The sequence below is a fragment of the Mauremys mutica genome, chromosome 2, assembly GCF_020497125.1.
Source record: "Mauremys mutica isolate MM-2020 ecotype Southern chromosome 2, ASM2049712v1, whole genome shotgun sequence".
Taxonomy (NCBI): domain Eukaryota; kingdom Metazoa; phylum Chordata; order Testudines; family Geoemydidae; genus Mauremys; species Mauremys mutica.
Window position 1 is genome coordinate 192,612,966 of NC_059073.1, and position 15,725 is coordinate 192,628,690.

General features: G+C 40.5%; 1 protein-coding gene across 1 annotated transcript in view; it reads left to right on the plus strand.

Moving 5' to 3' along the window:
• The window catches only part of TNS3 (tensin 3), a 355,327-nt gene that overhangs the window by 276,604 nt on the left and 62,998 nt on the right, over positions 1 to 15,725 (plus strand). The window contains exons 20-22 of the mRNA XM_045003918.1: positions 3,174 to 3,343; positions 3,736 to 3,862; positions 3,960 to 4,043. Coding sequence (XP_044859853.1) covers positions 3,174 to 3,343; positions 3,736 to 3,862; positions 3,960 to 4,043 — 381 coding nt within the window. The remainder of the gene's footprint in view (positions 1 to 3,173; positions 3,344 to 3,735; positions 3,863 to 3,959; positions 4,044 to 15,725) is intronic.

A 15,725-nucleotide genomic window follows, 5' to 3' on the forward strand; every position in this document is an offset into this window, starting at 1 on the left:
AAATTCAAGATCCATGCTAGCTCCCATTGCATTCTACTCCCCATCTCTCTCCATTTGTCCCTCTGGTCTAATTTAAATAAAGTTTTGTTAATATCAATCATAACATTAAATCACTTTTAATCAAAAATAGCAAACATTTCCATGTAGAATTTTTCCTCATGTTCCGCAAGGTGGAGCCCTGGAGTTTACCTACCTAGTTCCAGATCTTTCACAGTTCTGGACACACGTGGTAGAGAAGACTAAAAATGGGTCTTTTTTTCAATAGTTTTCACAGAACAACTCTGGAAAACTGCAATCTCACTGCAATCTTTTCTTCTTTTTAAACCCATAGCTCTGCGAGAAGGTTAAGACCTATAAGCTATATGTCAGACGAAGAGCTTGTAACCGCTGTGATTGGATATTCTGGGGAAGTTTATAATGTATGGGTTTTATGACACTCACAAGCTCTGCAGGTTATGCTGACAAAATGTCTAACTTCTATGAAGTCTCTGTTCATATCAGATATGCACAGGTGACCCTCTGCAAACCACATTTATGGCTTTATAGAAGTTACCTTATTAATCTCATGGAACGTCCCTGATGAAATACAGCTCTTGTTAAGGTTCTAAGCAAAATCCATTCAGCCGTTTTGAGGTGAAATGAACATAAACCACCCTTCATTCAACTTTTAAAACAAAACAAGGAAATTTCCAGTGCAAAAAATATGTTCAGATTCTAGAGTGACGTTAGTAACTCCTTAACTAATTAGTTGATGGCTGGAATAGAGAAGGGGCACCACGCAGCATAAATGCTCTGTAGGAATGACAATGACTTATTTGGTGGAGAGTCTGATCCTACAAAATGCTGAGCACCCCTATAGTTTCAGTCAGGACTGGTGCTAGCCCATTGGGGTCCCTAAGCAGGAATATTTTGCCACCCCACCTCCAATACTAAAACAAGCAAATTCTTATAATAAAAAGCGAATAAGGGGGGGCCTTGACCTGCTCAGGGCCTTAACCAGTTGCTTAGTCTGTTTATGCCTAGCCCTGGCTCTGGTTCCAGTAGAAATTTTGGACACGTTGGGATTTTTCAGAGGGCACTTAGCATCACTCAAGATTAGTCTGCAAAGTGGTTATAATTCCCTGTCTGTGAAGTTGTAGATTTTCAAAGGCACAAAGGGAAATTAGGTGCCTTGGAAAGTCAATGAGAATTGGGCACCTTCTGCCTTTGAGTAAATGATAAGGGGAAATTGGGCCTGTAGAGGGAGATTTTCAAAAATATTTTTTTTCTGCAATTCTATAGTCATGGATTCTAGCTCGAGGAGAGCAAGTTTGTTTCTAAAATTTTGAGTTTAATGGATACATTCTTTTTGTGATGTGGATCTTTAAAATGTGAGCAGTATTTCCATTTTTTTAAAAAGTCTTAACTATTTTTTAAAGTTGAATTTAAAAAACAGCTTGTTGTAGAATCTTCAGATTTAAATATAGATGAGATGAAGCTGTGTGTGTTAGAATGTTTTGGGTAAGCCTGGCTGCTAATTTTAGAAGTTATATGGTATGGGTAGGATTTTTCAAAAGTGGTCAGCATTGACCTAATTACTGTCACTGAAGTCAATGGCAAAACATTCATTGATTTCCATGGGAGCAGAGTTGGGCAACGCTAAGCCCTTGTGCAAATCTCCCGGTATAACTTATGGGAGACATTCTGCCTTCGATTATCAGCCTCCAGTTTCTAGTGATGTCAGCAGGAGCTGCACGTGTATATTTAAGCAGAAACCGACTCTTAATTCCTTATGTATTGCACTGGGAGCCCAGTCAATGTTTTAATGTTGCGTAAAATATTCTTTTCCTGTGTAGACACCTGTTTGTGATATCAGCCATGGTTGGCTTTTTTTTTTTTTTTTTTTTTGAAATGTGTATGGATGCACTGTGGTCACGCCTTGCTACCCTAATGAAAGTTAAGATATGTTGTAGTTCAAACTTTTCTGCTGTCTGCTGGATCTCATACTTCTGTTATTGCCAGCAATTTCAGACTAGAAAATGGATGTGTCCATAAAGTGCATTCTGTTTGGAGAATGCATATTCCAGATCCAACTGCTCATTTAGATGTAATGCACTGTGTCAAATCCCAGTGTGAGTCTGGCACTGCTCACTGCTTAGGATGTCTTTTAGAAGTCCTTTCTTGCCCCAAGCAATTAGATTAAAGTTGGAAACTATCACAGAAAAGCTTAATCTCAAATGATGCAAAACAATCAAAATAGGCTCCCTTGGAAATTCAGGAATGTTTTATGAAGTATTTTAAGAGACATCTTTAGACTTTTTAGGAGTATATGCCATTTCAGTCGCAGCACTCAGTAGTATCTCAAGTACTGCATTAGACATTTATACTTTTTGTGCTGACTAATCAGCAACAACTCCTGCAGCATCCTTTTGGTGTCTTGAATTCCCACAATAATGATGAAATAGGGATTGCTTCCAATAGCCACTTTCAGAATTTTTTTTTTTTAGACAGATGCTATTCCTCCTTCACCCCCTATTATCATTTTACTGTCTTGGTTTATTCTGCAATGTTCCATTCCTCAATTGTCAGAAGGATGTGACTTTTCTTTGTTACATACATAATAGGGTAACTATTGTGAATATTTTTAGTACAAAAACTGTAAATGCACCATATTTGATTATATACATAAGAGCTAGATTCACCCTTGGTATCAGCAGGGCACAGGGCCTCTAGTGGCTAAAAATCTGTTTATCTGGGAGATCACAGCCCTGGGCAGCAGCTATGACTTCACCTCCAAAACCTGGTTAGCATGTCCAGAAGTTGTTGCTGTTGGATACCCTAAACAACCTCTACTGGTGGGATTCCATCCACAGATAAAACTGACCTCTCCCAGCTTAATCTTTCTAGAAAGGGCAGCAGTGGAAATACTGCCCAGCCTTCTAGAACTCAGAGCACCTTGAAACTATAATATGTAGCAACCTGTGCCAGCAAGGCTGAATCTAATCAAGCATCTTCCTCTGTGGTTATAGGCAAGTAACTGGGAAACCTCACGAGTGACTGAAGACTGTCAATCACTATTGTTAAAGATATTGTGGTAAATTACTTGACTGGCACCATGAAGCAGGCCTAATGAAACTAAGATGTTGTGTATTTATTTATTTATTGTTGTATTATTTATTTATTTGCTGCAACAGGTTCACCAGGAGACGAGTCAGGGGGAAGAATAAGGAAGTTAAGTCTTGGACAGTATGACAATGACGTTCCAGGGCAGCCATCATATACCAGGTGTGGCTGGATGAAATCTACTGCTATAGACCAAGCTGTAAATCCAGGATCACTAATTGCTGTAGGGGAGACCAAAGAGGTAAATAAGAAAGAATTATTCAAGATGGGGTGAATGATTGGCCAGCATAGAATCCCAAATTCAGGAGCACAGTCGGATTACAAATTCCCACATTGATAAGCGGAAGTTGAGCATATTATGAGGTTTTGTGCATGATGTGCCATCCCTGACAGTCACTGGATGTAAGAAGAACAGAACAGTCATATTCATCAGAAAAAGGCTTTAACATAGACTTGCACGTGTGTGTGTGTGTGTGTATGTGTGTGTGTGTGTCCGTCCTGAGATCTCTCCATTGTAAAAGTGGATCAGATGATATGAAAACTTGTATAATCTGATGAAAAATGGCCCACTGTACTGCAGAGACTTGATGGGGTTTACCACACACTCATTTTGCTGCTTTTTGCCTCTTCTAGATGGATGTGGCACGTTACCAGGAAGACCTAGATGAAGTAGACAGGGGAATCTTCTCACCAACCAAAAATGAGAATGAAGCTGTTCCACCAACCCCAGCTTTTCCAGTGTCACCAGAGACACCATATGGTGAGGAAACGTCTTCATCATTTACTTTTAATGAATGTTTTACTTTTAGCTTCTCAAATTTATAGAAAAGGGTTATTTGCTTTTCTTTCTCTTCCAGTGAAATGCCCCCCACATTACCGCCAAATGAGTCCATCTGGCCAACAGATCAGTAGCCCGCCTGAGATGTACAGAACTGGGCATGGTAAGAACCATACTTCTGCTTTTCCTTTAGAAGACTCCCAAAGGCCCAATGTGCCTCATGTGGTCTTGTGCAGATCATCTGCAGAGAGAGATAAAGTTCACCCTCATTAAGTACCTCTGTGCGGTGCCAGAGCAAGCAATTGATAATGCACTGTCATCATTGTGCCTGCACAATAATAGAGAATTTACTAATCTATCAAAATAGCATTATCAGATTTTTGGATATGATTTTTACAATTTATTTAGGCACTGGCTGCATGTGAGGAGAGCACCATAATTGTCATTCCTCTGTCAAGTGACGCAAGGGATGGCTTTGCTCAAGTCAAATCGCATCCTAGTCAGTTCAAGGATATTATTATGAGTTTGTTGTTGCAGTATAATATAGATGTTAAATAAACAATTTTCATATTGCATGGTTGTTTCCAATAGATGATTGCATAGGGAAAGGGGGAGGGTCTGTCTAGTGTGATCTTGTTATAAATGACCAGAAGAGAATCCTCTTGGTTGGCCATAAATCTTTGCTAATGTAAACCTGCTGTAAGCTGCTCCTGTAAGAGGTGCCCCCATCTTCCCTGGCACAGGAGTAATTTCAAGGGCACAGCAGGGAAGAGCTGTGCCAGGCCTCCACTGTCATAAGGTCTCTTATTTAAGGTTGTTTTGGGGCCTTACCGGTGCATTTTTATATCTTTCTATATTTGGATTTCTTTTAAGTTCAGCCTAACATCTGAATTTTCCCAAGTTACAACACCTGTAACCTTTTTGTTACCCTTAACTTACTGATGTATACTCTCAACCTGAACTCCAACTTAATGTAGTGTTTTGTCTGAGACCAAACAGAACTTCCTATCTCATTACCATTATATTTTGTATGACTTCAGCCTTTCAGAATGTTTTTTCTTACACATGCATAAAAATGTAAAGAGATTAGTTAAACTAACAAAATATTTTTTGGGTTGTTCGGCTGATTTCCTACCAATGTACATAAAGGAGCGGAGCAGACACATGGTGCTGTGACTTTGACCTAACCTACACAAGTTAATTTCTGTATGTTTCATAGGGAAAAAGTGATGTGATATAGTCACGTAGGGTCAGATGATACTCTTGGTTACATTTATGCACCTATTGCAGTCAGTTGTCCATGTAAACAAGATGCAAACTAGAGAAAATGTAATAGCTTTTAGTGTAAACAAGCAGCATTGTTCTTCATCCAGTTACTGTGCCAGGAACCAAGGATTCTTTGAGATTAGTCTCCTGGAGCCTTCCTTACACATAACCAACTGGACCTGAAGAAGAGCTCTGTGTAGCTGAAAAGCTAGTCCCTTTCGCCAACAGAAGTTGGTCCATCCACCTTGTCTTTCTGCATCCTTTTATGAATTCTTTCCTTATTAGCTGTATAAGTTGGGTGGACCACAAAAGTGTAAGAAGTTTGGTTTCATTCAGATAAGCACGGAAAAGATTTGGCTGTTTATCTGATGCTTATAGAGAACTATCCACTTTGGAAGTCAGGCTAGAAATAATATTCCTTGTAAGATTTCCAGCATCTCCTTGTTTTGGCTAAGTTGGGAATAATGCAAGCAAAACCTATGTGTTTTGGTGTTTCTGTTTTGGGTCATGTAAGGAACATGGGGTTCAGAGAATCTGTCAAAAACTAAAAATCAAACAGATGCTACTTCTTGAAAGCTCAAAATAAGTTGGGTCTGGTTAGGTTTAAGTATGTTCCTTCAAGAAAAGAAATAAGGATTAAGCGGTGATCTTCAGAGATGGTTATCGCAAACATCTCCCACTAGCCCCAGGTGCTCAACACTTGTGAAAATCAAGCTGAAAATACATTGAACTCTGCATCCTTATTACATTACTTGTTACTTAGGATGATCAAAATGGGTTAATAGAAAATAAGGCCTGATCAAAACCTTTATCCTACTTCAGTCTGAACCTTTATTGAGATTTGAAATATTTTGGTTGATTTATTTTTTTACATTTCCTGATGTCCGTGGGGTCCGGAAGTGGAAGTACCGCAGTATTAAGAGGAACCAATAAAAATCTCATGAGATAATCTGTCATCATGAGATTTCCAGCCTAACTTTGCATACAACAGTTTGTAGGTCAGGTAGTTTGGATGATGGTGTAGGATTGCATAAACTTGGTTTTGCTTCTCTTTATCAAACCTCTAGTGTTCTCTGAACAGTGGGAGTTACACCAACAAGATAGCATATTTGACTAAGTGTGTTTCTTCATACAATGCATCCACCATTATCAGAAGTTCAGTTATCCAGAACCCCACAGTCATGTTCCCAATCTGGTGTCAGATAACAGGGCTTTCATAAATGGACGTCACTTGTCCAGCGCTGTTTCGTCAAGATAGGGAGCCCAGAGAGTAGAGAAATTTGGTGACTGAAACCTTTATGCGCTTGAGATCATTAGCCAACTTAGTCCCCCACAAACACACAAAATTTAATGCACAGCAGCTTTTAAATTGAAGCACTTAGGTCATCTCAGATCTCCACCACCTCAATTCCTTCTCTTTTCCTCAGTCTTCCTATTTGTAAGTCAGGTGGCATTGGGTAAACTGGACAGTTTCCTGCATGATAGGACTTCTTGGCTGCGCACTCATAAATTGAACCCGCAAAGGCTGCAGGTAAACAAACTGGTCCGGCCCGCCAGGGTGCTTACCCTGACGAGCCGTGTGCCAGAGGTTGCCGACCCCTGGTATAGACACTGAAAACATCCATAGTTGCATTAGGTAGGCAATGGTGGGAAAAAAGTAGGGCTATGACGCCTCATGTTTTAGGGCCTAAGCCCTCTGAAGCTTCTGGTATTAGTCACTGTCAGAAACAGAATAACAGATTACATGAACCACTGCTCTAATCCAGTACGCTAGTTCCTATATTGCTGTGTAACAACAGCTGAAACTATTTGAGCAGTCGTATTGTGTCCTTTACCTTTTGTAAGGTATTCGGGACTTTCTGTGTTGCCTAGTTAATATTTAAGTAGTAGCAAACAATAACAACAACACACGCTATAATAATATTTACAGTAATAAAGCAATTCTGCTACAGGGTGCAAGATTCCTATTTATGATTCAGATGCAGTGGCTTTGCCCTTTACTCAGTTAACTCTTAAATAGTTTCAGAGGAATCCAGTCCAAGGTAAATATACTCCCGGGGTCAGCTTCTGCAAATGAATTACAGTTTATTTACCTTGTCTTCGTCTACTGAATGCTTTTTAAAAGGGCCATGTTTAGGATTCACCTTGGCATACTTGTTCATTTTGCTTGTGTGTTCTACCCTTTCCCCAAGCCTGTGTCTGTCTTGTCTATTTTCGACTGTAAACTCTTGAGAACAGGGACTGTCTCTTGCTCTGTGTTTATACAGTCCCTAGCAAAATGGGGCCTCTTTCTTGTTGGTCCATAGGCACTACTGTAATAAATATAACTGATGTGTTAGGCATCCAAAATCCATTGTATGTCATTGGGACACTTATTTGGATACCTAACTCCCTTAGGCTTCCTTTGAAAATCCCAGGGGTAAACTCCTAAAATTGGATGTGAATCTTCACCCAGATCCAGACACATCCCCACAACTCTGCAGAACTTCTGATCCAGGTCTGTACTCCACCCCTAACCCCCCGTATCTAATAAAATCTTTTGGAAAATTAATGGGATATTTTTTGGCTGGCATGAAATAGCTGTGCTCCTGATCCCATTCTGGGCATAGGGAGGAGTAGATAAATCAATCCCATGTGGTTTTGCTGGTAGAGAATCACACCTACACCTTGCCTATGGGGTTCACAGCTGTTTACTGACAGCAAAAGTATCTGGAGACAGAGGAATCCTGGGTTCAGTTTCAGGTTCTGGAAAGGAGTGTATCTGGTGGGAGTCTGCCCTCATCTCCCCATTCTTCTACCTCCACCTAGGCACCTGCCTCTGCCACCATCCTTCTGCTCCTATACACCTTGGCACCTGGTTCTGTCCTCTACTCAGCTGCCCCAGGCTTCTGCTTCACCAGCTGCTATCTCTCCCAGCCTATCACAGTCCATTCTCCTTCGGTCTTGTCCTCTCTGCCCTCCCTTGATATCGCTGGGCAGGGATGTTCTGAAGTAACACCTGACATTGGTAGGTGGGTCAACTTAAACAATCTCATGCTGTAGTTGTTTTTTATTTCTAATTTCTGAGCGTGTGGTGACTGGTACATGAGGGGCCTGATTGAGGTTTTACTAAAGCGGAGTAAATCTAATATTAGTGAAGTTACTCTAGAGTTTTGCCAATGAACTGAGATCAATGCCGGACGCAAAGTGTTTATGGAGCAACCCATCTAGCACTGCTCAACTACTTAAAACTTCACCACGGTAAGAAAAACTTGTCACTGGGTAAAGTGGAACTTATTTTTTGTATATGTGGCAGTTCTGCCTTAGGGCCAGATGCAGCCTACATGCTGCAGCTATACATCGATTGTGACACTGGCAGTGAGACAGCCCAACCTGAACTAATAAGGCTTTAGCCAACAATGGAAATGTTTTAATTTGTAATATTCTGTTTAAATTGTGGTGTGGTTTACGAGATAGAGCACTGGCCCTGTACTAAAGATACCTGGGTTCTGTACCTAGCTCTGCCAATGGCCTTTCTATCTGTTCCTCAGTTTCCCTCTGTAAAGCGGTATAATGACACTGACCTCTGTGGTAAAGTTCTTTAGCATCTACCGATGAAAAGCACTATATGTAAGTGCTAAGTATTATTACGGTATCACAACTCTTGAACCAGTTTTAAGCCAGGTGGAAGCATTCTCTTGCAGCAGACTTGCACAATGACAGTGTCCCCATGAGATCACATGTAGCAAGTTCAGCAATGTCAAATGCTAAAGCTAAAGACAAAAAAGAAATAAATACACATTTCATAATGCTTCTGAACTTGTGAAATTTGCTGCTATTTGGCTAAATAAACGAAGTTTCCTTTAAAAATGGTTCTGCTCCAAAAAGGGATTCTTTAGAAATGGCTTTGTGGGACTCCAAGTATATTGGCTTTCATTGACTCACATCAAATGTACTCTCATTTTATTGACTGCCAATATGCAAATAGCTCAGAAAGTCAAATTCTGTCCTCTCCTTCTTGCGCACCATAGCTAACAATCCAGGTTCTGCTGGCAAAAATAGGCCTTCAGTGTTGCTGTAAAGGGTTTTGCAGAGGCATCACTGATTAGAACTTAGTAAAAATTCTATTGAATGTGCCAAAGGAGGAATCTCCCACGACTCACTCTCTTTCTCCCTCCCCCAATACTTTTCTGTGGCTCTGCAGGGCTAACGAATGAAAAACAGAACTATTAAGTAAGAAAGTACCATTTTTACAGTCACTTTTCAGAATAGAACCACACTTTAAATTGCTGCATCGTTCATTGTTGTGCAAGGGCCACTGTCAAGTTTGAACTGCCTCAGTTTCCCCATCTATAAAATAGAGGTAATCATGTTTACTTTTCCTTGTAAAGTACATTGAGATGCTCAGAAAAAAGGTGGTGTGAGAGTGTAAGATTTTAAAATTATTATTTAAAGAGAAGACCCAATTCAAAGACCCCTGAACTCGGGAAAAATTTACTTCCAGATCTCAACTTTGCTTCTTAGGCCCACCCCTAATTTTTTATTAGATGTGATGCAGGATTTCCCATAGTTCATGTTACTCAGCATGTCTGTAGCTGTCTGATTTGTTTCTTTCAGTATTATTTTTTTTCTTCCTTCCTTATTGAGAAAAACACGCTGGAAAGACTGCCGTCAGTGCACGTAATGTCAGTGCAGAATAACACACTGGACTATTTGTATATTTAGAAACAAAAATCTGTTGTCCTATAGGCAATGAGGAAGAGAGTCAATGCAGTGGCATAAGGAGCTATGGCAGAAGCAAATAATTCTTTAAATGTCTGTTTAGTCTAAGCAGAATTTGATTTTTATTTTTTTATAATTTCAACAGATAATATCAATGTAGATTTTTAAGCAATTTTTTCCATTTTTATCTATTCAAATTTTCACAGTTGAAGAAAATTCTGGGGGGCTCATAACTATTTAATGACAGTGGACATTCAGATAAAAAAAATGTAAAGCTTTATAATCATTGAAACATAAATTGTTAACATCACACGTCAAAATATACAAAGTAGATATCCTTAAATCAAACTCTAATACATTCTCAAGCAGCATTTTTCTTACTTTGCATATCTGTAAATCATCAATGGAAGTACTTTTTCATTCATTTGTGTGTATGCAGTGCAATTGATGTTTACTCACATTTACCCTTAAAAATCTAATCCTTACAACCCTAGCTATGTCTCATAGATCTTATGTCCAGAAGGGACCATTATGCTTATCTAGTCTGACCTCCTGTATAAGACAGGCAATAGAATTTCACTTAGTAATTGCAGCATCAGGCCCAATAACTTGTGGTTGAACTAAAAAATATATTTTAGAAAGACATCCAATCATGTTTTAAACACTTCAAGTGATGGTGACTCCACTAAAGCTCTTTGTAAATTGTTCCAGTGGTTAACTATCCTTACTGTAAAATATATTTTACAGTAAATTATTTTCCCTTTGAATTTATCAAGCTTCAACTTCCATTGATTTGATCTTGTTATTCCTTTGTCTATTATACTAAGAGTCCTCTGCTATTACATATCTTCTGTCCATGTTGTAGATACTTATAGATCATGACAGGGGTCAGCAACTTTCAGAAGCGGTGTGCCGAGTCTTCATTTATTCACTCTAATTTAAGGTTTCACGTGCCAGTAATACATTTTAATGTTTTTAGAAGGCCTCTTTCTATAAGTCTTTAATATATAACTAAACTATTGTTGTATGTAAAGTAAATAAGGTTTTTAAAATGTTTAAGAAGCTTCATTTAAAATTAAATTAAAATGCAGAGCCCCCTCGACCGGTGGCCAGGACCCGGGCAGTGTGAGTGCCACTGAAAATCAGCTCGCATGCCGCCTTCGGCATGCGTGCCATAGGTTGCCTACCCCTGGATCATGATATAGTCACTTCTTAACTTTCTTTTTGATAAATAGATTGACCTTTTGTAAGTCTCTCACTATGTCATGTTTTCCGGTCCTCATATTATTGTAGCTCTTTCTTTTGAACCTTTTGAATATTTCAGTATCTCTTTTGAAGTGTGAAAACACCAAAAATGGAACACTATTCCAGTTATGATGTCACCGGTGCCATATACTGCGGTAATTAACACCTTATTCCTACTTGATATTCCCCTCTTTATACATCCATGGATCACATTAGCCCTTTCAACCACAGCATTACACTGGAAGCTCATTCAGTTGGTGACCAGAATTGCTGTTTTCCAGGGTACGTTCCCTCCCACACCCTTTAAGCCTACATTCTTTGGTCCTAAAAATCGACTAATTGTGAAATTCTCCAGCATGTCTCATGAGTGGCAAAAGGAGGAACTTTGTGTTTTATTTCTCAGGCATTTCCAAGAGCATCTTTTTTGAAACTCTTGATATTTGAGAGGGACCTAGACAAATTAGAGGATTGGGCCAAAAGAAATATGATGAGGTTCAACAAGGACAAGTGCAGAGTCCTGCACTTAGGACGGAAGAATCCCATGCACTGCTACAGACTAGGGACCGAATGGCTGGGCAGCAGTTCTGCAGAAAAGGACCTAGGGGTTACGGTGGATGAAAAGCTGAATATGAGTCAACAGTGTGCCCTTGTTGCCAAGAAGGCTAATGGCATTTTGGGTTGTATAAGTAGGGGCATTTCCAGCAGATCAAGGGATGTGATCATTCCCCTCTACTCAGCACTGGTGAGGCCTCTTTTGGAGTACTGTGTCCAGTTTTGGGCCCCACACTACAAGAAGGATGTGGATAAATTGGAGAGAGTCCAGCGGAGGGCAACAAAAATGATTAGGGGGCTGGAGCACATGACTTATGAGGAGAGGCTGAGGGAACTGGGATTGTTTAGTCTGCAGAAGAGAAGAATGAGGGGGGATTTGATAGCTGCTTTCAACTACCTGAAAGGGGGTTCCAAAGAGGATGGATCTAGACTGTTCTCAGTGGTAGAAGATGACAGAACAAGGAGTAATGGTCTCAAGTTGCAGAGGGGGAGATTTAGGCTGGATATTAGGAAAAACTTGACAAAGCCCTGGCTGGGATGATTTAGTTGGGTTTGGTCCTGCTTTGAGCAGGGGGTTGGACTAGATGACCTCCTGAGGTCCCTTCCAACCCTGAGATTCTATGATTCTATTATACTGTTGGCATCCAAGTGTTGGTGGTTCTTTAACCCGTTGCTCAACCAACGGGCACTTTCCCAACATGTTTCTGATCAAATTGAGACAAAAAATCGGGGGGAGGTGATATTTTAGGTATCAAAGATATTAATTTTGTCCTTCTCTGTATGCTGTGGTGCCATTTTCCTCTACCCAACCCATAGGACTTTATTCATCATCATCATACAGACTCTTTTCACTGGCTGTGCCCTAGCTGGTCCTTCTCAGCTTCTGCATGGCTTCCTCTTTACCTGCCAGCTGTAACAAAGTTCAGAACTGCTTCCAAGTGTGAGACTCCCATTGGATGCCTTACCCTAGCAAGAAAAAAAGAAAGATGCTTATTGGTTTACCCCTCTTCCTGCGGTGTTCAGATCTGCAGTTCCTTGTGCATACCAGTGTTCCAAAGTCATATACTGCTACATGGTGCAGCATATCAGTATCACTTTTCCTCACCTCTCTAGTAAGCGATACAACTTTTAGGCAGTTCATTAAATAAAAATAAAAAACAGTTTGTTTCCTTGATCAAAAAGGATTAACTGAGTTTCCACCCAGAGCAATTTATAAATCGGTCAGATTTATACAAACCTCCCCAAACTGGGGTTTAAATAGTAGGAGCACAGATACAGCCTTCATGGTAGCATGAGAGCCATTATTTATCTAACAGGAGGTTCCTGTACAGCACTGAAGGAACAGAGGTCCTCTCTGTATGGCATTCAGAAGTTTATAAAGGCTCTTTTGTCTCATGCTACATACAGCTAATCGAGGTCCCTCTGTGTAATTTGTTATTCAAGTAACAAATAAAACTGTAGTGAACACTTTGACAGGGATTTGAATTCTGGCTAATAAGCCCCTCCAGGCTCAGGACTGTTTGCCTTATATCCCTCAGATGCTAAGTGAAGACTAGCAGATTTACCCCCACTGTCAACCCTGGCCAAAGAATAATACCGATCTGTTGAAAATAGGACCACACAGCTTTCAAAGAGATTGACACTGCTCCAATGGCAGTAGCCAGAGAGCCTATAGAATAAGGGTCAGATTATCCCCTGCTCTGCGCCCATGTATAGGGGTGGAATAGACACAAACAGCCTGTTTTCCTGTCTTCTTCCCTGGATATGATCCATGCAGTGTGGTGTTTGTATATCCCTGAGCACCACAACTGTGAAAAGTTAGTGCCAGTTAGTTGCTGGTGCTGAGCCTCAGAGTGGGTAGGTATGGCTGAGCCCTGCTCCCCTTCCATATTGGCCAGTGAGATGGGCCAAGTACGCAGGCTGCACCTTTTTCAAGGGTGTCACAGTGGCTGTGTTGCCCTGTGCTCCCTTGGAAACCATCCAGGCCCAAAGGGTCCTGGTGCTCCTTGTTGGGTGGGGTGTCCTCTCCTTTCCTTCAGTACAGGACTCTGTATTAAAGACATGATAGTGCCCTGTATGTTTATCTGAGATCAGGCTGACCAGACAGCAAGTGTGAAAAATCGGGACGGGGTGGGGGGTAATAGGAGCCTATATAAGAAAAAGACCCCAAAATCGGGACTGTCCCTATAAAATCGAGACATCTGGTCACCCTGTCTGAGATGGAGAAATGGAATTAGCATCATGTAAGTTAAGGATGGGAAAGACAGATTAGATCTTCAAGGCCAGCCCCTGGCCAGTGCAGGGTTCTTCTTGACAGCGCGTTCAAGATGTATTCTGTCTAGTCAAGTGATGTGTATTTCACCACTCTCCATTGATGACAATATCACAATCTAATAGTTTGCCCTGTTACTAAGTTTTTCCTATTATTGATCATTATTTTTTCCTTTTATTAATTATATCCTATTGCTAGTTGATGAACCCTCTCTGGTTACAGATTGTATCTTGGGGGGAAATGACTAAGGAAAAGTGCCAAGAGATACTGAATCAGAAGGTGGCAAAGGGGAGAACTATGTGGGGAGAGAACCTGCAACATAACATTGCCGCTGTTGCATTAGAAATGACAGTTGTTTTTGAGGATGAACAGCAGAATCTCCACAATCTGAAGGATTTAATTTTTTCCTCACCTCCTTCACACAGAAAACGTGTTATGTCCAAGGTGAAAAAAAAACAATAAGCCATGACAGGCCTGGCACCTTTCTGAACATCTGTGTTTCTTTGCTCTATACATCAGTGCTTCCACTTCAGTGGATGTTTGTCACAGGCTTTGTCTTTGCAAACACAAATGTGACGTGGGGTTTTTGGTTTTTTTTTTTTCCCCCAGCAAGTTAACTAATGTGCAATAAAAATCCGAAGAGGAGACAAGGCTCTTGTACTGTTTACCACAAGATAGCTAGGTGAAGTCAGCATTATATCTTCTACCCTTGATTGACCTCATCTATGTTTACCTCACTGTAAATCTACACTGCCTTGTCTCCACTATGTCTTTATAGTTATCCCATGCTAAAAGGTCAGTGAAGAGACAGCCTCAGTAGGTGAGAGGAGGCGGTGAAAATGAGACATTTGCCTCTCACTGTGTCACAGTGACTCCGCCAACATTAATTTAACATCTAAGATGATTCTTTGAAGAGGGGCACAAAGTGCAGAGCAAAACACCATCATAAACAAACGGAGTCAAATTCACCACTCCACTGAAATTAACGTAATAGACCATGACTGTATTGTACCAGATCTCCTCTGCCCTGCACCACATCTGTTAAGCTCTGTTCAACTCAATAAAACTAGTCTGGAGATAAACCCTTTACTGCATATATGTCAGAGCTTACTGGGTGTCATGCCAAAACAAGCTCAAACCATCAGTATTTCAGTCACTGCTGGCAGTGACTTACAGAAAAAACTTGCACTTTGCACCTCTGAGTTTAACCAAGATTACACAGCACACTAAGGTACAGACTCAGAACTTTTGGATCCTACCCTGCCTTTTTTACTGGAATTCAGTATTTTTCAATGGAATTCTCCATGCAGAGCAGGAAATACCTTGCAGTATAGGTGGAATATTACAGCTCCATGACTGTGTAAAGATCAGCCCAGTGAGCCAAATTCAGCAGTGACCAAAGTGGTAATGTAAGTTGCTCAGAAAGTGACTTTGGTACAGCTTACACTAATTTGTGCCTCATTTGGGGGGGTGGGAGTAAGGGTTGTAACAGAAAAAGCAACTAATAGGAAGGTTTAAGATAAAGCAAGATCTCACCCTTTTGTCCTAAACCCTCCTGCTAATGTTTTTTTTTCTGTTCCATGCCCTCCTAATATTCCCTTAATATGTGAGTATTGTTCTTTTTACTGACTGCCAAATTCTTACATCTGATGCTTCTCTGCCACTTACACCTGTCCGCTGATCAGCTTACAATTGTCACTGCTTAATCTATGTCAAGTTTCCATGAGTGCTTCCCTTTCCTTCCCACCCCCCAAAAAACAATCTGAATTTGACATTACCTGACAAGGTTTTATTCTCTGTTTTATCATA